We start from the raw sequence: 21,134 nt of genomic DNA on the forward strand, positions 1-21,134 counted from the left end.
TGAAGAAGCAAGTTAGGTCCAAAAAAACAGATTTTCACCAAGTCAAATTCATTTATTGTGTTAGTTTCATGATGCATTGGCACAATGGTTGAACAAATGTATGTTTTCTTCTCAGGCCTAAAGCAAGCTGGGATATGAGGTAACAACAGGGCCTATGTTAAAAGTGTTTTTAAAAAGTACAAATCAAATTTATTTGTCACATGCGCCGAATACAACAATTGTAGACCTTACCGTGAAATGCTTACTCACAAGCCCTTAACCAACAGTGCAGTTCAAGAAGATTTAAGAAAATATTTTTCAAATAAACAAAGTAAAACAATAGCATAACAATAACGAGGCTATACAGGGGTTACCGGTACAGCGTCAGTGTGCAGGGGTACAGGTTAGTTGAGGTAATTTGTACATGTAGGTAGGGGTGAAGTGACTAAAGTGAATGCAGTCCGGTGGCCATATGATTAATTGTTCAGCAGTCTTATGGCTTGGGGGTAGAAGCTGTTGAGGAGCCTTTTGGTCCAAGACTTGGTGCTCCGGTACCGCTTGTTGTGCGGCAGCAGAGAGAACAGTTTATGATTTGAGTGACTGGAGTCTCTGACAATTTTATGGGCTTTCCTCTGACAACGCCTAATACAGTAAATAGGTCCTGGATGGCAGGAAGCTTGGCCCCAGCGATGTACTGGGCCGTACGCACTACCCTCTGTGGCGCCTTACGGTCAGATGCCGAGCAGTTGCCATACCAGGCGGTGATGCAACCGGTCAGGATGCTCTCGATGGTGCAGCTGTAGAACTTTTTGAGGATCTGAGGACCCATGCCAAATCTTTTCAGTACAATGTTTTTGTTAGGTGTTGAGCCTGTGTTAAAATATGCTTAAAAGTATTAAAAGACAAAAAAGTTATTGTGATCGTGTTGAATTGTGTTTGGGAAATAAAGATAAACATGGTTTTAAAAAGGTAGTGGTAATATTTCATTCAGTACAGACATTTGTAGGTGGCTTACCCCATACCCAGGGAAAGTTGTGCCAAGAGAGCACTTTTTTTGCGACAAGCTATGTTTCAAAACTGTCATGTTTACATGAACTCTGACTATTTCAAGGGATACACAACATCCTGAAATATATGTAGACATCTTTGTTAGAAATAATACTATATTTCCCTTAACGGAGTGACGCTGAATGTAAAAAAATGGATCAACTTACTCCACTCTCCCCAATGTGGGATTTACTGAATACCTTACGATTTTACATACACAAATCAGATCTGATCTCAAGAATCGATATCTAACCCCACATAGCAGGCACACCACACAAGACAAAAGGCTGGTGGCGACAACAGACACTGATTATGCAATATTATGCATGCTGATACCGTCATTTTTCAGTAACTATCAATAAAGCATTCATTTCTTCCCTAATGTGGTCCTTTGATGAATCTGAACCACAATGCTGAATCTCCTTCTTTACAACATGAACACAGGTCTACTATTCTGTCAGTGTGTTACTGTAGCGACCTAACCAGTATGCACAGTATCTGGTGCTATATATGGTGGTAGTACAGCCATAAAAGGTGGTAGAAGGTGCCGATTTGCTCTCAGGAGAGTGCTGCGGCGCTCTGTCTCTGTGTGTGCCGGTGCAATGGGTGCCATCTCAGCCCCAGGTAATGTATGACTTCCTGTAGCAATCGCTCTAATGAAGCGGGCAGGGAGAGGAGGCAGCTGGAGCCCAGTAGGTCTGAGAGATATAGAGTACTGAGAGAGAGAGGTGAGGAGTGACAGAGAGAGAGAGACAAAGAGAGAGATGATATTTTGTGGAGGGAAGCTAGCTAGCTGAGTAGGCAGCAGCCAGAGAATGGCCAGTCAGTGATAAATGCTCTGTCTCTCCAAATCAAAGTTTATTGGTCGGGTACACAGATTTGTAGATGTTATCGCAGGTGCAACGAAATGCTTGTGTTTCTATCTCCGACAGTGCAGTAATACCTATTAAGCCTTGAGACAACTTCAGATATGGATTGTGTACGTGTGCCATTCAGAGGGTGAATGGGCAAGACAAAATATTTAAGTGCCTTTGAACAGGGTATGGTAGTAGGTGCCAGGATCACCGGTTTGTGTCAAGAAGTGCAACTCTGCTGGGTATTTCACGCTCAACAGTTTTGTGTGTGTATCAAGAATGGTCCCCCACCCAAAGGACATCCAGCCCACTTTACAAAGCTGTGGGAAGCATTGGAGTAAACATTGGCCAGCATCCCTGTGGAACACTTTCGACACCTTGTATAGTCCATGCACACGACGCATTGAGGTTGTTCTGAGGGCAAAAAAATTCCCAGTTCTTCCATGGCCTGCATACTCACCAAACATGTCACCCATTGAACATGTTTGGGATGCTCTGGATCGACTTGTATGACAACGTATTCCAGTTCCCGCCAATATCCACCAACTTCGCACAGCCATTGAAAAGGAGTGAGACAACATTCTACAGGCCACACTCTACAGTCTGATCAACTCTATGGGAAGGAGATGTGTCGCGCTGCTTGAGGCAAATGCTGGTCACACCAGATACTGACTGGTTTTCTGATCCACGCCCCTGCCTTTTTTAAAAAGGTATCTGTGACCAACAGATGCCTATCTGTATTCCCAGTCATGTGAAAGCCATAGATTTCGGGCCTAATTAAATTATTTCAATTGATTGATTTTCTTATATGAACTGTTAACTCAGTCAAAATCTTTGAAATTGTTGCATGTTGCATTTATATTTTTGTTCAGTGTATATATATATACAGTGCCTTCAGAAAGTATTCACACCCCAGTACTTTTTCCATATTTTGTTGTGTTACAGCCTGCATTTAAAATAGATTACATTGCGATATTGTGTCACTGATCTACACACACCCCATAATGTCAAAGTGGAATTTTGTTTGTAGAAAATAAGTATTCAACCCCTTTGTGAGGGCAAGCCTAAATAAGTTCAGGAGTAAAAATGTGCTTAACAAAACACATAATATTCTGTGAATAATATTCTCATTCTGTGTTCAATAATGACTACCCCATCTCTGTACCCCATACAATTATCTGTAAGGTCCCTCAATCGAGCAGTGAATTACAAACACAAATTCAACCACACAGGCCAGGGAGGTTTTTCAATGCCTCGCAAAGAATGGCACCGATTAGTAGATATGTTAAAATGAAAAATAATACATTGAATATCCCTTTGAGCATGGTGAAGTTATTAATTACGCTTTGGAGGGTGTATCAATACACCCAGTCACTACAAAGATACAGGCTTCCTTCCAAACTCAAATAGATAGCTCAGGGATTTCACCATGAGGCCAATGGGGATTTAAAAACAGTTACAGAGTTGATGATATGAGCAAACTGAGGATGGATCAACAACATTGTAGTTACTCCACAATACTAACCTAAATTACAGAGTGAAAAGAAGAAAGCCTGTACGGAATAAAAATATTCCAAAACATGCATCCTGTTTGCAACAAGGCACTAAAGTAAAACTGGAGAAAATGTGGCAAAGAAATTTACTTTTTGTCCTGAATACAAATGTTATGTTTGGGGCAAATCCAACACAACACACCACTCTTCATATTTTCAAGCATGGTGGTGGCTGCATCATGTTATGTGAATGCTTGTAATCGGCCAGGATTACGGATTTCTTTAACATAAAAATGAATGGAATACTATAAGCACATGCTTATAGCACAGCTATAAGCACAGGCAAAATACTAGAGGAAAACCTGGTTCAGTCTGCTTTCCAACAGACACTGGGAGACAAATTCACCTTTCAGCAGGAAAATAACCTAAAACACAAGGCCAAATATACACTGGAGTTGCTTACCAAGAAGGCTTTGAATGTTCCTGAAAGCCTAGTTACAGTTTTGACTCAAATCAGTTTGAAAATCGATGGCAAGATTTGAAAATGGCTGTCCATCAATGATCAACAATCAACTTGACAGAGCTTGAAGAATTCTTTTCAAGAATAATGGCAAATATTGTACAATCCAGGTGTGCAAAGCTCTTAGAGACTTGAGGCATTTTAGTAGAAACACAAGGAATAGAGCAGTAAGCAGATATGATTAAAATAGCTGAGTAGGCAATGCCTGACTCACGAAGCAAGCAGCACTGGAACTTTTTACACACCTCTGTTATAAGCCAAATGGACTACAGTATCCACGGCCAGTTATAGTATTGTTGTCAAGTAGTACATATAACACAAAGACTTGATTTCGGAAAAGGTGTCCTACCACCATTTCAAAAGACATTTCAATTGGATCTTGCATTGGTTAGGTCCACACCTTTCTGCTGTTTGTTAAAGTAGTTGGATTACCCTCCCTGTAGGCCTATGTGACGCTCTTGTGCAGTGAACTGCCACATAAATAGAGGTTACTGATATCATCGTGTGTGCACTTCATCTTCCATGACAACTAACCCCCCAAAGTCATGGTGGAACGTGAGGAGACTGAGGTCAGGTCACTGTGAATTAGCATGGTTGGTCAGTTAGCATGGCTAGCTAGCATGCTCAGAGCACGAGGCTAGCCTAGAGGGTTAGCATAGGATATCTAGGGAAAAATGTTACAATATCATTACATACTGTGGTGAGGTGGCTTGTAAACTTGTCAGTCGCCACTGACGTCTATGCTTCTCACTGCCCTTTCACTCACTGAATATTTTACAGTGTCAGTGCCAGAAGAGTCTGGAAGTTCCCATTAGAGTCTGTTTATAGACATGCAAGGAGCGGCATTAGCCTTCCTGGCATTTTAGCAATGTCTTCGACAGGATGCTGAAAGCATGGAGTGGTGATTTGAGAGCAGCCAGAAGCTCCAGTTATAAATATTACTGTAGTATGATTACCTTTGTACAATTAGTGGAGACTGGACCAGGTGTTACACAGAAATTATGCAGAGCTCTTTGGCCATGCACACCAGTGGTGGATTTGGCATCGAAAAAAAGGATGCAACTGGACGCACACCACACATATCTATATACAATATATATGCAAAAGTATGTGGACACCGCTTCAAATTTGTGGAATTCAGCCACACCCATTGCTGACAGGTGTATAAAATCGAGCACATAGCCATGTAATCTCCATAGACAAACAATGACAGTAGTATGGCTTTACTGAAGCGCTCAGTGACTTTCAACGTGGCACCGTCATAGGATGCCACCTTTCCAACAAGTCAGTTGGTAACATTTCTGCCATGCTAGAGTTGCCCCGGTCAACTGTCTGGCACTGATTTTGGGCGATTAGGCCTGGCTCGCAGTCGCCATTCCAAATCATCCCAAAGGTGAGCAATGGGGTTGACCTCAGTGCCAGACCTCACTAATGCTCTTGTGGCTGAATGGAAGCAAGTCCCCGCAGCAATGTTCCAGCATCTAGTGGAAAGCCTTCCCAGAAGAGTGGAGGTCGTTGTAGCAGCAAAGGGGGACCAACTCATTAATGCCCATGATTTTGTAACGACATGTTTGACAAGCAGGTGTCCACATACTTTTGGTCATGTAGTGTATCTTCATACTAATCATCTCTCTCTCTCCCTCTGGCAGGTTGAGGCTCTGAGAAATGGAGTCTCTATTCGGCGGTGAGCTTAGGTTGCTGGGAGGTGGCGAGGGCTTAAAAGAGGACGGCTGTGGCGACGTGGGCTGGTCCTCCTCACCCCTCCCTGAAGACATGTACTCCGCCTCCCACTTCACACTCATCACCGCCTACCAGGACATCAAGACACGGCTGGCGGGCCTGGAGAGAGAGAACAGCGGCATTAAGAGGAAACTCAAGATCTACGAGATCAAGGTAGGCCTCAGAGCTGATAGGTTGACAGATGAGCTTTTCCTGATCCTGACCATGTGACATGACCAGGAAATACTCTAAGCTCCAGTTAGGAGACTGAGATGTTTCTGGGAAGGACACACTCCTGGAATAGGAGTTAGAAGAGAGAAATGCCATGGTAACGGAATTACGCTGAGACTCCGATTTTCACTTTCAAATGTATACCAAACTAAAACCATTGATTTCAAAGTATAACAAACCATAGGATTCTATGGACAAGGACTACTTAAAAAATCTTACAAAAACATTTGTTTTTACTTTTACCCCTTTTTCTCCCCAATTTCGTGGTATCCAATTGGTAGTTACAGTCTTGTCTCATCGCTGCAACTCCCGTACGGACTCGGGAATGGCGAAGGTCGAGAGCCATGCGTCCCCCGAAACACGACCCAACCAAGCTGCACTGCTTGACACAATGCCCGCTGGAAGCCAGCAGCCAGCCGCACCAATGTGTCGGAGGAAACACCGTACACCTGACGACCATGTCAGCCTGCATGCACCCGGCCCGCCACAGGAGTCGCGTAGAGAGCACACAAGGACATTCCTGCCGGCCAAACCTTCTCCTAACCCAGACAACGCTGGGCCATGGGTCTCCCTGTCGTGGCCGGCTGTAACAGAGACTGGACTCAAACCAGGATCTCTAGTGGCACAACTAGCAACTGCGATGCAGTGCCGTAGACCACTGCGCCACTCGGGAGGCCCTACAAAAACACATTTACAGGAGGAACTGTGCAGATTCAAAGTTTGGTAACAGAATAAAACTGAGGGAGATTTTACCGTAATTCAGTTAACATACTTTGCATCTGCACAGTTTTTCTTGTAATTATATATACAGTACCAGTCAAAAGTTAACACTCTCATAAGACCAAAAGAAAGATTTGGCCCTAGCAAGTCTCTTCTTATTGGTGTCCTTTAGTAGTGGTTTCTTTGCACCAATTCAACCATGAAGGCCTGATTCATGCAGTCTCCTCTGAACATGTTGAGATGTGTCTGTTACTTGAACTCTGTGAAGCATTTATTTGGGCTGCAATCTGAGGTGAAGTTAACTCTAATGAACTTATCCTGTGCAGCAGAGGTAAAGCTGGGTCTTCCTTTCCTGTGGCAGACCTCATGAGAGCCAGTTTCATCATAGCGCTTGATGGTTTTTGCGAATGCACTTGAAGAAACTTTAAAAGTTCTTGACATTTTCCAAACTGACTGACCTTCATGTCTTGAAGTAATGATGGACTGTCGTTTGTCTTTACTTATTTGAGCTGTTCTTGCCATAATATGGACTTGATCTTTTACCAAATAGGGCTATCTTCTGTTTACCACCCCTACGTCGTCACAACACAACTGATTGGCTGAAACGCATTAAGAATGAAAGAAATTCCACAAATTAACTTTTAACAAGGCACACATGTTAATTGAAATGCATTCCAGGTGACTACCTCATGAAGCTGGTTGAGAGAATGCCAAGTGTGTGCAAAGCTGTCATCAAGGCAAATGGTGGCTACTTTTAAGAATCTCAAATACAAAGTTAGTGTCTAAGCTTTTGACTGGTACTGTATATATTTTTACTGTGTAAATTGTTCAAAGTAGTCATTGTGCATAGTTTGAATGGTTTGTTAAACTTTTAAATCAATGGTTTTTGTTTTTAAACGTGGAATTGCCCAGGAGTCTCACTTACTTACTGACGGCCTTGTGGTTAGAGTGTCCACCCTGATATTGGAAGGTTGAGAGTTTGATCCCCGGCCGAGTCATACCAAAGACTGTAGAAAATGTGACCCAATGCATCTTTTCTTAGCACTCAGCATTAAGGAGATATATTGGGGGTAAAGCCCTGCGATAGACTAGTGTCCTGTTCAGGGGGTGTACTTGTACATCAAGCTGCCTCACGCTACAGAAAAAGGAGGCTGCTGCTCCTATGAGCTGTTCCAGCTCGCAGACGCCAAGTCTCGTGCAAGGCTACTTACTGACGAATCTAGCTTCCATATGCCCAATGTTGATGACTACCACTGTTCCATGTTGCATGTTGAGGGACGAGGGTCTCAGTATCCCATCTGTGGTGATATTGTGCTGAGTCAATGATGTGTCACCCCCGCTCTCTACATGCATGGAGTAGCAGAGAAGTAGTGTAGAGGAACACAGCTGGTGCAGCAGATGAACAGTCTGAGCTGTTCCACCTGGCAGGGGGGACTCTATTGTGACCCTGTGGGACAGCGCTGCAGGTGGGATGAAAGAGAGGAGAGAAAGGGGACAGGATGGAGAGAGAGGGGTGGAGGGAAGAGCGAGAGATGGGTGAAAAACAAGGTACAGAGAGAAGGGCAAGAGAGAGAGAAATAAAGAGTAGAAGAGATCGAGAGGGAGGATGATGAAGAGAGTGCCCTGGGGGCTTGAGATTGCTATTTTTGTCTCTGTCCTGCCCCCCCCCCAGATGTATGTACCCTCAGTAACAGACTGTCCATTAGGAAAGCAGCTGGCACTCAAGGCTTTTGGCCTCCATAAGGTTGCAGTGCGGTTGAATGCCTATAAAGTCTTTATTAAAATAACAGTTTGTTCAGTTTTAATCACCCCAAAAAGAATGCGTTGATTTGGTTAGTACTGAATTATTCTCTTGTGACAGATGAAATAGAATAGCAAGATTTGGTTCTGGGTGCTGAGATTCATACTAAATACTATGTGCTGTGCCTGTTTAAATACATTACGTAGCTAGTCTGTGCTTTTTTTTTGGATAATGCGATTGGTCTTTTAACAAAATTGTACAAATGTGAGGAATTAGTTGGTCTGAATCTGAGTTGCAGATATGAAAATGTATAATTTTTTTTCTCCAATGTTAAGGCTGGCTTAGAGTAAGGTGGATGACAAGTAGAGTTTAGAGCAGTGGCGTCAGTTCAGCTAAACCTAGGGTATGGCAAAGTGGGGTGGGGGTGGGGGGGTTTGATTCCCCCAAGGAATTTTTAGGAAGTTTCAGGCTCATTTACTGTATTTCGACACAATTGAAAAACTCAAAAATTGTATGGAGAACAGCAAAAACAAACAAAAATTTCCCCAGGCATTAATTATCACCACAGTATTTGGTTTAAAGGTCTGTCAACCTCATCATAAATTGACTCATTTACTTGTGTAACAGCGCATACAGTGCAACATTAAATATAAGCATAATACATGCTATCGAGTCACAACTTCTTGGGCCGACTCTTTTCTCTGTATATATCAATGATGTCGCTCTTGCTGCGGGTGATTCTTTGATCCACCTCTACACAAACGACACCATTCTGTATACATCTGGCCCTTCTTTGGACATCTGGCCCTTCTTTCCAAACGAGCTTCAACGCCGTACAACACTCCTTCCGTGGCCTCCAACTGCTCTTAAATGCTAGTAAAACGAAATGCATGCTCTTCAACCGATCGCTGCCCGCACCCGCCCGCCCGACTAGCATCACTATTCTGGACGGTTCTGACTTAGAATATGTGGACAACTATAAATAGTGCGTCCGCATGGTCCTAAAGCACACCGTTGCCTCGTTTTACATCACATTCCAATGCTAAAACTGGTGGGGACAAAAATGCACCCCTGTATACATCAAAGGACTTACTTAAGCCTACAATCGACAGGGACTCATGATGACAAACTCAACCAAAGAGTGACAAAAATCACGAAATACAAAAGGAAAATCTACACATGCCTTTTTAAAGTGTGCAGCGTCTTGGTAGCCTACAGGTAGACATAGTGGAGCTCCGTAGCATGGAGCTGAATGGACAGCGCCACTGTTTAGTGGCCAGTATAGAATTATTTTGTTTATGGGCAATTCAAATGTATTTTAGCACAGTTAGGTATTGTAACTAGCACACAGATCTTAAGAAATGGTAGGATCAATTGTAAATTGGCACTCCACATGAAAAGGTTGCCCTTTAGGCTTTAGGCTTTATAAAGCCACCCTTGTGGAACGACACATACAGTGTAGGCTATTACGACAGTGTCATTGTCTCCTGGGCTTCCCACCAACATTGTCTTGTGCGCTTCCCGCTCAGTTTTGCATTTGCCTGTCTGCAATATTCGCCAGGGAAGGGAAACCTTCTGCGAATATTGAAGCATTGTATCAAGGAACTAGCCAGCTCAGAGAATATTGAAACATTTTGTATCAACAAATATTGATATTGCAACATAGTAGCCAATGAGGGGGCGGCTCACACATTTTTTCCCCGGGCCAGCTTGTCTCTGTCTGATAGTATTGTGTTGCCTTTGCAGTAGTTGCACTATCTGGGTGTTTTTATTTAAAAAAACAGCTCTACATCCACACTATTGTTAAATAACGTAGCAATATTTAATTATGTTTTGCCTGCAAGATTTATAAGAATATCTCATTTGAATTGAGGAAGATGGACAAGCAAGACTGATAGAGAGGTGGTAATTCATTATAACAGAGGCAGGTAGGCTACAGGTAGGTGTTAGGGTAGCCCAGTCATTCAAGATTGACCGAAATTGGACATCTATGCATGTTCTGACATCGGAAATGCCTTCAAAACTGGCCACTAGGGGCAACAGTGAGCGCTATTACCATCAAGTAGGCTTGACTTTTGCAAGGGTGTTGGGGACAGGGGTGGTGAATGGGTGGATAGATCAGAAGTGTGCGTGTTCAATCCCAGTCGTGGACAGTGGTTTTTTATTTTTGGTTTTAACCCTATCCCAAACCTTAACCCTTACTTTAACCATTCAGAATGAGTGCCTAAACTTAACTTCGAAATGTGACATTTGGAGAAATGGAACGATACAGAGCAGCAGGAGCAAATTTGACGTTTGGAGAACGTGGATGAACATCTAATTCTGCAGTGAGACTGTGAAAACTTGTTGGCTTAGGGATGCAGGCAGAGGATGATGATGGAGTTATCATTCTGTCACTGCATGACAATGTACATTTGTTATAGCCTACAATTGTTATTGTCCTTGAAGCCAAAATGTGCTAAATACCAAGTACATGAATACCAATACATGAAACCAAAATTGCACTAGCCTATTGGATGAATGAATATCCATTAAGCCTACAGCTATCACAGCCTATATTTTAATGGTAATAAAATAGCTTTTGGTTTTGAATGGTCACCGAAAAAGAGGGTTTCCCCACCTCCCACCTTTCAGCTCCCACCTCCCAATTCAGCCCCTGGCTATCAGATTACAACAAGGCTTACAAGGCCAAGTTCAAATTCAGACATCAAATTCAAAGCAATCGGCGCACTGCCTAAATGGCTGACTCACAAAATTTACTGTCACTGTCTCTGCTCTTTGCTTTCTAAAAGTGAGAGAAAAGGATGCAGGCTGGCAGCTGCTCTCCAAGCAGTGCTGCGCGTGGTTCTAAAGCCAGTCAGCAAATACGCTAAACAGCCAGCCAATACGTTAAACAGACATTGCATTTTAATCGGGATTGGACTGATTTTAGCCTACTTTACATTTGTTGTCTTGAGCTAGGGTATGGTGACTGCCTTACCCTGCCATACCCAACTGACGCCCATGGTTTAGAGTGGCCGATGCTTCACAGCGTGATGACTGTGTGGCTACGGAGACTTCCTTCCAGAGCTCCAACACGCTCTGCTAATTCAGCCTGAGTAGAAAGAAGTGTTTCTCTAAATGGAAAATGTCTGTTTGTTCCTCACGTCAACATCACTGGATGATTTAATTCATTTAGGTACTCCAAAAGAGAGATGTGCTGTAAGATGGAACCATAATTTGCTTTCGTTATGTTATATTATATAACTTGTGTTGTCCCTGTTTTGTGTGGTTTTGTGTGGTTTCCCCAGATGCTCAACTCACTCATGCTGTCCCTCCATGCTCTGTTTTTCTCTGTATTTCTCTAACAATATAGGATCACGGTGTTGCAGGAGAACTTTCCTGCAGGAAATGTAAAATACGTAGTGTGTTTGAGGTTTAAAAAGGCTTCTGAAGTTTGTAATTTTCCCTTTGATTTTCCCTTACAAAAAATGGATCAACCCCTACAAAAATGTCCATTACTTATAATCCACATAATTATGCACATATCCTGTTGCTGCAGCATTACTTTCCAGCTGTAGCAAACTGATTCAAATGAAGATCCTACATCTGTAATGTCTAACAAGATTGAATTATTATTTTACACAGGTACAGTACCAGTCAGAAGTTTGGACACACCTACTCATTCCAGGGTTTTTCTTTATTTTACTATTTTATACATTGTAGAATAATAGTGAAGACATCAAAACTATGAAATGACACATATGGAATCATGTAGTAACCAAAAAAGTGAAGTGTTAAAGAAAATATATATTTTATATTTGAGATTATTCAAATAGCCACCCTTTGCCTTGATGACAGCTTTGCACACTCTTGGCATTCTCTCGACCAGCTTCATGAGGTAGACACCTGGAATGCATTTCAATTAACAGGTGTGCCTTGTTAAAAGTTAATTTGTGGAATTTCTTTCCTTCTTAATGCGTTTGAGCCAATCAGTTGTGTTGTGACAAGGTAGGGGATGTATACAGAAGATAGCCCTATTTGGTAAAAGATCAAGTCAATATTATGTCAAGAACAGCTCAAATAAGCAAAGAGAAACAGCAGTCCATCATTACTTTAAGATATGAAGGTCAGTCAATTTGGAAAATGTCAAGAACTTTGAAAGTTTCTTCAAGTGCAGTCGCAAAAAACATCAAGCGCTATGATGAAACTGGCTTTTATGAGGACCGTCATAGGAAAGGAAGACCCAGAGTTACCTCTGCTGCACAGGATAAGTTCATTAGAGTTAACTGCACCTCAGATTGCAGCCTAAATACATGCTTCACAGAGTTCAAGTAACAGACACATCTGTTCAAAGGAGGCCTTCATGGTCAAATTGCTGCAAAGAAACCACTACTAAAGGACACCAATAATAAGAAGAGACTTGCTTGGGCCAAGAAACACGAGCAATAGACATTATACCGGTAGAAATCTGTCCTTTGGTCTGATGACTCCAAATTTGAGATTTTTTGGTTCCAACCTACGTGTCTTTGTGAGACGCAGAGTAGGTGAACGGATGATCTCCGCATATGTGGTTCCCACTGTGAAGCATGGAGGAGGAGGTGTGACGTGTGGGGGTGCTTTGCTGGTGACACTGTCAGTGTTTAGAATTCAAGGCACACTTAACCAGCATGGCTACCACAGCATAATTATCCCCCTTATTTCCCCTGTATGTACGTGTACATAATGCCATGATTCTCTCTCCCTTCCCAGTTCCCAATGATCAGTGAGTTTGGGGAGGACAGAAACTCCTACTGCAGCTTTGAGTCCAAGGAGAATGCCCTGCTGCAGTCAGAGAACGGCAACCTGCAACAGAGAGTCAACGCCCTCACTCACGAGGTGAGACACCTGGGGCTTAATTTAATTCCACCCACAATGCAGTATTTATGAAAGGCAGTTGCTGTCCTTTCCGTGGTCAAATCAAATCACAGGGTGATTTTGCGAATTGTGAAAACGTACCGCTATTATCAGGTAGCCTCCACTCTTAGGTTGATGCTTTTGGTTTTCAGAATAGGTGCGTGGGAGCAGGCAGTAGTTTGTACACAGTGTAAACATTGCTAGAGCAGTGTTTCCTCTGGCCATAAAACAAAATAAGTACTCTATTCTTCCCTGTAAAAAAAATTGTATATCACTTTGTCTATTGCTGAGAGGGAGGAAGGAGAGGCAAGAGAGGAGAGGTGAGGGGGAGCGGTGTGGAGGGAGTATACGAAGCTGTGAGAGAAAAAATTGAGCGAGAGGGAGGAAGTGGTTTATGGGGAGCGAGACAAAGCGTGCCCATGGAAGACACAAGGTCACAGCGCTTCAACACAGGCCTTTATAAAAGATTGAATGTGTCACGCCTCAGCGAGTATGCTCCATACACAGTCAAGGCACCTTTTGCTTCCCCTGCTAACCTGAAACGGTGGCTTCCACCTAGTAAACTAGGGGCGGACTTGTCTGGTCCATTTTCAGCTTAGTGGGCCTGTCTAACTCTTTTTTTTTTTTTGCACAAAATTCTCATTATCTGGTTAATAATGGGGCCTCAAAGAAAGAAATGGGCCAGTGTGTTAGAAATGCCAGGGCGGATTTCTGGTCCCAGTCCACCCCTGTAGGAAGACGATGGTTGCTATCCACACAGCTATCCACTCCTCTTAGTCACGATGTTGACAGCCTGGCTCACCTTGGCCGTGATTTCAGTGTGTTACCATAGACACGCTGCTGCTGAATAATTCTCTGCTCAAGCATCCAGTAATGTCATATCTCTCTTTGTCCTAGCTCCCTTTCTCTCTTTTCCTCTCTCTCTTTTTTCTGACTTTCTCTCGCTCTTTCTCTCACTCCTTCTTTCTCTCTGGACCTCTTCCTCTCTCTCTCGCTCTCTCTCTCTCTCTCTCTCTCTTTTTCTCTGTCTCCCTCGCTCTCTTTCTCTCTTCCTTTCTAGGTCTCTTTCTCTCTCTCTTTCTCATCAGATGCTTTCCCACCCCCTCCTTTGTTTCCATCTTGATCTCTTTCATTTGTCTTCTTCCAAAGTCATCTATCCATTTGCCCACCATGTCTCCCACATACATTATCAGTAATGAGTTTCTATGACTTTGACAACCTAGTTATCAGACAGGGCCCATGTTCACAAAGAGTTTCAGAGTAGGAGTGCTGATATAGGATCTGTTTAGCCTTTTAGATAATAATGAATAAGATTCTATGGCCGATTCTACTCCGAGATGCTTTATGAATACGGGCCTTGATCTGTGGGTGTAAAAGTAACCAAGATACTATTGTTGCAAAGTCTTTTGTCTCAATGTTGAAACTAACTGATGGAATGAGAATACATGTAAAGGCTGTCGAGACTGTCTGGGAGACATTGTAACCATGAAAGGCTGGTGATGGCACACATCACTGACTACAGCTCAGCGTTCAACACCATAGTCCCCTCCAAGCTCATCACCAAGCTCGGAACCCTGGAGACTGAACACCTCCCTCTGCAACTGGATCCTGGACTTTCTGACAGGCGCCCCCTGGTGGTGAGGGTATGTAACAACACATCTGTCATGCTGACCCTGAACATGGGGGCCCCTCAGGGTTGTATGCTTAATCCCCTCCTGTACTCCCTGTTCATCCACAACTGTGTGGCCATGCACAACTCTACCATCATTAAATTTGCTGACAACACAGTGGTAAGTCTGATCACCGATGACGATGAGACAGCCTACAGGGAGGAGGTCTGAGACCTGGCAGTGTGGTGCGAGGACAACAACCTCTCCCTCAACGCCAGCAAGACAAAGGAGCTGTGCGTGGACTACAGGAAACGGAGGGGGTAGCTTCCACATCGACGGAGCTGTCGTGGAGCAGGATGAAAAGATTTGGCATGGCCCCTCAGATCCTCAAAAAGTTGTACAGGTGCACCATTGAGAGCATATTGACTGGCTACATCACCGCTTGGTATGGCAACCGCCTTCAATCGCAAGGCGCTACAGAGGGTGGTGGGAATTGCCCAGTACATCACTGGGGCCTATCTCCCTGCCATCCAAAACCTCTATACCAGACGGTGTCAGAGGAAGGAAAATTGTCAAAGACCCCAGCCACCCATGTCATATACAGTGGCGAACCCCCGCAAGGTTCGATCACGGCAAACGGTACCGGAGCACCAAGTCTGGGACCAAAAGGCACCTGAACAGCTTCTACCCCCAACCCATAAAACTGCTGGACAGTTAATCAAATGGTTACCCAGACTATTTCATTGATCTTTGCATAGAGTCACTGACTCTCTTAGACTGACTCTATGCACACTCACTGGACTCTACCCACACACTCACTCACACTACACTGACACTCCAACACACACACATGCATATTGATGCCACACACACACACCCATAAACACACTTTCATGCTTCTGCTACTCTGTTTATTATCTATCCTGATTGCCTAGTCACTTTTACCCCTAAAGAAGTACTCAGCTACCTCATACCCCTGCACATTGAGTCGGTACTGGTACTCCTTGTATATAGCCTCGTTATTGTTATTTGTTGTGTTACTAGTTTATATTTGCTAATTTTCTTACTTTTTAACTCTGCATTTTGGGAAAGGGCTCATAAGTTAGCATTTCACAGTAAAGTCTACACCTTCTGAAATTCACCAAATGTGACAAATACATATTTTCTGTTGTTGACACTAACACTGTCTGAAGTTACAGTTTTTTTGTGTCCTGTATACGGATCATTATGCAATATTTGTTCAGGATTCAGACGGAGAGAACATTTTGAAAAAAACAAACTCAGATAAAACAAGTGAATCTGTTTTGTTTCTAAGAAGTTTCAACAGTGACATGAATCAAAACAGGAAATTGTGGCTGGCCCTTCAGTCATTTTCATCTCTCTCTCCCTTTCTCTTTCTCTCTTACTCTCTCTCTCTCTTCTCCCTCCCCTCTCTTTCTTTCTCTCTCTCCCCCTCTCTCTCTCTCCCCCAGGCCCAGAAGAGGAAGGAGCGCGAGGAGCAGCTGGAGGATGTGATTCAGGCCTATGAGAAAATCCACATGGAGAAGAGCAACCTCCAGAGAGACCTGGACAAAATGGTCAGATACCTCCATCCCATACCTTCATCCCTGCGTCCCTCCACCCTTCATCCAGCCATTTCCCATCCCTGCATCCCTCCTTCCTTCCTACCTTCCATCCATCCACTTCGTCATCACTGCATCCCTCCCTCCATCCAGCCAATCTACGATAAGTCTGCAAATGTTCCCAAAATGCTTTTTGAACATCCATATTATGATATTAAATATTCTTATTAAAACTTAATAGGATAGTTAATTATTTATTGAACACTTTCCCTAAGTTTCAATGATGACAGGTTGTCTACAGTAGAGCCTTGCCTAACCCCAAGCAGCTGTTCAGAGGCCCTATATCAGTAGAGGGTTTCTCATGATTAATTATGAGGCCATGCTTCTACCCCAGCCTGTGTGTTCTACCTGGTTACAAGCCAGATTCAAGCCCAATAAAGCAGAGATCCCCAACAATACTTTAGAAATTACTTCCCCAAAAATGATTTAAGACAATCGTGTCTGAAATTGACTGTCTGTCACATTTTGGATGTGTTCCACAGGATATTAGATCAAGTGTGTGAAAGAGGTTGATTGTAGAAACCACCTACCCTGAAACCATTTACTGGAAATGTGAGGTCCTATAAAATGACTTTACACTGGCTAAGATTTTAACTACATTACTGTTCAAAAGTTTGGGGTCACTTAGAAATGTCCTTGTTTTTGAAAGAAAATCAATTTTTTTTGTCCATTAAAATAACATAAAATTTATCAGAAATACAGTGTAGACCTTATTAATGTTGTAAATGACTATTGTAGCTGGAAACAGCTGATTTTGAATGGAATATCTGCATAGGTGTACAGAGGTGTAATGAGTACGAGTGGAGACTGGCAGCTTCATTAACTAGTACCCGCAAAACACCAGGCTCAACGTCAACAGTGAAGAGGCAACTCCGGGATGCTGGCCTTCTAGGCAGGGTTGCAAAGAAAAAGACATATCTCAGACTGGCCAATAAAAAGAAAAGATTAAGATGGGCAAAAGAACACAGACACTGGACAGAGGAACTCTGCCTAGAAGGCCAGCATCCCGAAGTCGCCTCTTCACTGTTGACGTTGAGCCTGGTGTATTGCGGGTACTATTTAATGAAGCTGCCAGTTGAGGACTTGTGAGGCGTCTGTTTCTCAAACTAGACACTCTAATGTACTTGTCCTCTTGCTCAGTTGTGCACCGGGGCCTCCCACTCCTCTTTCTATTCTGGTTAGTGCCAGTTTGCACTGTTCTGTGAAGGGAGTAGTACACAGCGTTGTACGAGATCCTCCGTTTCTTGGCATTTTCTCACATGGAATAGCCTTCATTTCTCAGAACAAAAATAGACTGACGAGTTTCAGAAGAAAGTTCTTTGGTTCTGGCCATTTTGAGCCTGTAAATGAACCTACAAATGCTGATGCTCCAGATACTCAACTAGTCTAAAGAAGGCCAGTTTTATTGCTTCTTTAATTAGAACAACAGTTTTCAGCTGTGCTAACATAATTTCAAAAGGGTTTTCTAATGATCAATTAGTCTTTTAAAATGATAAACTTGGATTAGCTAACACAACGTGCCATTGGAACACATGAGTGATGGTTGCTGATAATGGGCCTCTGTACGCCTATGTAGATATTCCCCCAAAAATCTGCCGTTTCCTACAATAGCCATTTACAACATTAACAATGTCTACACTGTATTTCTTATCAATTTGATGTTATTTTAATGGACAAAAAATTTGCTTTTCTTTTAAAAACAAGGACATTTCTAAGTGACCCCAAACTTTTGAACGGTAGTGTATGTTATACCTGCCATTATGTATACCATATATCAAACCCTAACCAGGACACTAACAAGCATTTGGTCTTGCACCCAACTTTCCACTAGTCTGATTCCAGATCTGTATGTGCCTTACCCAACTTCCCTGAATATCATTGTCAAAGCCATATGTTTGTGTTTCTGTATCTGATCCCAGACCAGTCTAGTGGAGAAACACGTAGAGCGAATCCTAGGTCTGGAGTCTGCTCTGAGACAGAGGGACAACTCGCTACAGAAGTTCAACACCCAGCTACACAGCAAGGACATCCAATACCTGCAGCTGCACAGCCCAGACAATCACAGTGAGTCTCTATTAAGGTGGCACAAGCCTTGAAACCCTTCTCACAGACTATTGTCTGCTGACGCTTGCAGGATTGGATTAGTATTTTAATTTCAATATACTTTAGTCCAGGATCTGATTTAAAATATGATTAGTCAATGTCCTCATAAAAAATAAAGAAATTGGCAGCTATACTACCTCCAGAGCTGGCCAAATTCAAATGGGATGGACCCCAATCCTGTTTGTTCCAGTAGTTGGGTTTCTCTGTCTTCTTTTTCCTATTCCTAGCATATCTTGCTGAGTTGACCGGGGTGTTCTTTTTAATGAGCTGTGGTCCTCAACTAACTGGTTAAATAAAGGTTAAATAAAGGTTAAATAAATACATTCCTCTAAGGACCACTCGCGCCAATTTTCTTCTTTGGGATAATGGCATTCGCAACAATTATATGTGCATTCGCAACAATTATATGTGCATTCGCAACAATTATATGTGCATTCCGCCACCTAATGTGCAGGTGTATAATAAAGATCCCCAAAATGAAACAATCTGGGAAAAAAATATATATAAAAATGTATGTATGTATGTATGTATGTATGTATGTAGGTGTGTATGTATGTGTGTGTGTGTGTGTGTGTGTGTGTGTATATATATATATATGTATGTATGTATGTATGTATGTATGTATGTATGTATGTATGTATGTATGTATGTATGTATGTATATATATGTGTGTATGTCCCTTTTTCAGGACCCTGTCTTTCAAAGATAACGGTCGTTAAGACACTAACAGCTTACAGACAGTAGGCAATTAAGGTCACAGTAATGAAAACTTAGGACACTAGACAGGCCTTTCTACTGACTCTGAAAAACTGCAAAAGAAAGATGCCCAGGGTCCCTGCTCATCTGCGTGAACGTGCCTTAGGCATGCTGCAAGGAGGCATGAGGACTGCAGATGTGGCCAGGGCAATAAATCAGCAATAGGCTGAGAGAGGCTGGACTGAGGGCTTGTAAGCCTGTTGTAAGGCAGGTCCTCACTAGACATCACCGGCAACAACGTTGCCTATGGGCACAAACCCACCGTCGCTGGACCAGACAGGACTGACAAAAAGTTATCTTCACTGACGAGGGGTGATGGTCAGATTCACATTTATCGTCGAAGGAATGAGCATTACACCGAGGCCTGTACTCTGGAGCGGGATCGATTTGGAGGTGGAGGGTCCGTCATGGTCTGGGGCGGTGTGTCACAACATCATCGGACTGAGCTTGTTGCAGGCAATCTCAACGCTGTGCGTTACAGGGAAGATATCCTCCTCCCTTATGTGGTACCCTTCCTGCAGGCTCATCCTGACATGACCCTCCAGAATGACAATTCCACCAGCCATACTGCTCGTTCTGTGCGTGATTTCCTGGAAGACAGGAATGTCAGTGTTCTGCCATGGCCAGCAAAGAGCCCGGATCTCAATTCCATTGAGCACGTCTGGGACCTGTTGGATCGGAGGGTGAGGCCTAGGGCCATTCCCTTCAGAAATGTCCGGGAACTCACAGGTGCCTTGGTGGAAGAGGGGGGTAACATCTCACAGCAAGAACTGGCAAATCTGGTGCAGTCCATGAGGAGGAGATGCACTGCAGTACTTAATGCAGCTGGTGGCCACACCAGATACTGACTGTTACTTTTGATTTTGACCCACCCCCCTTTGTTCAGGGACACATTATTCCATTTATGTTAGTCACATGTCTGTGGAACTTGTTCAGTTAATGTCTCAGTTGTTGAATCTTATGTTCATACAAATATTTACACATGTTTAGTTTGCTGAAAATAAACGCAGTTGACAGTGAGAGGACATTTCTTTTATTGCTGAGTTTATATACAGTGCCAGTCAAAAGTTTGGACACACCTACTCATTCAGGGTTTTTCCTTATTTGTAGTATTTTTTACATTGTAGAATAATAGTGAAGACATCACAACTATTAAATAACACATATGGAATCATGTAGTAACCAAAAAAGTGTTAAACAAATCTAAATATATTTGATATTTTATATTCTTCAAAGTAGCCACCCTTTGCCTTGATGACCGCTTTGCGCACTCTTGGCATTCTCTCAACCAGCTTCAGCTTTTCCAACAGTCTTGAATGAGTTCCCACATTGCCCTATCCCATCTGGAGGAATATCTATGTAAGAATGCTGTTCATTGACTACAGCTCAGCATTCAACACCAAAGTACCCTCCAAGCTCATCATTAAGCTTGAGATCCTGGGTCTCAACCCCGCCCTGTGCAATTGGGTCCTGACTTTCTGACGCCCCCCCAGGTGGTGAAGGTAGGAAACAACATCTCCACTTCGCTGATCCTCAACACAGGGGCCCCACAAGGGTGCTGCTCAGACCCCTCCTGTACTCCCTGTTCAGCCATGACTGTGTGGCCATCAACTAAATCATCAAGTTTGCAGACAACACAACAGTAGTGGGCTTGATTACCAACAACTACGAGACAGCCTACAGGGAGGAGGTGAGGGCACTCGGAGTTTGGTGTCAGGAAAACAACCTCTCACTCAACGTCAACAAAACAAAGGAGATGATTGTGGACTTCAGAAAACAGCAGAGGGAGCACCCCCCTATCCACATCAACGGAACAGCAGTGGAAAAAGTGGAATGTTTTAAGTTCCTTGGCATACACATTACA

The 21,134-nt window shown here is 43.1% G+C and overlaps 1 protein-coding gene across 1 annotated transcript in view; it reads left to right on the forward strand.

Annotated features, from left to right (window-relative positions):
- Positions 1-21,134, forward strand: part of tbkbp1 (TBK1 binding protein 1) — a 66,492-nt gene that overhangs the window by 20,078 nt on the left and 25,280 nt on the right. The window contains exons 2-5 of the mRNA XM_082965833.1: positions 5,543-5,786; positions 13,036-13,161; positions 16,262-16,366; positions 18,331-18,475. Coding sequence (XP_082821959.1) covers positions 5,559-5,786; positions 13,036-13,161; positions 16,262-16,366; positions 18,331-18,475 — 604 coding nt within the window. The 5' untranslated portion in view covers positions 5,543-5,558. The remainder of the gene's footprint in view (positions 1-5,542; positions 5,787-13,035; positions 13,162-16,261; positions 16,367-18,330; positions 18,476-21,134) is intronic.

Source organism: Salmo salar, chromosome 19 (assembly GCF_965601325.2).
Source record: "Salmo salar chromosome 19, fSalSal1, whole genome shotgun sequence".
In the NCBI taxonomy this organism is placed as follows: Eukaryota; Metazoa; Chordata; class Actinopteri; order Salmoniformes; family Salmonidae; genus Salmo; species Salmo salar.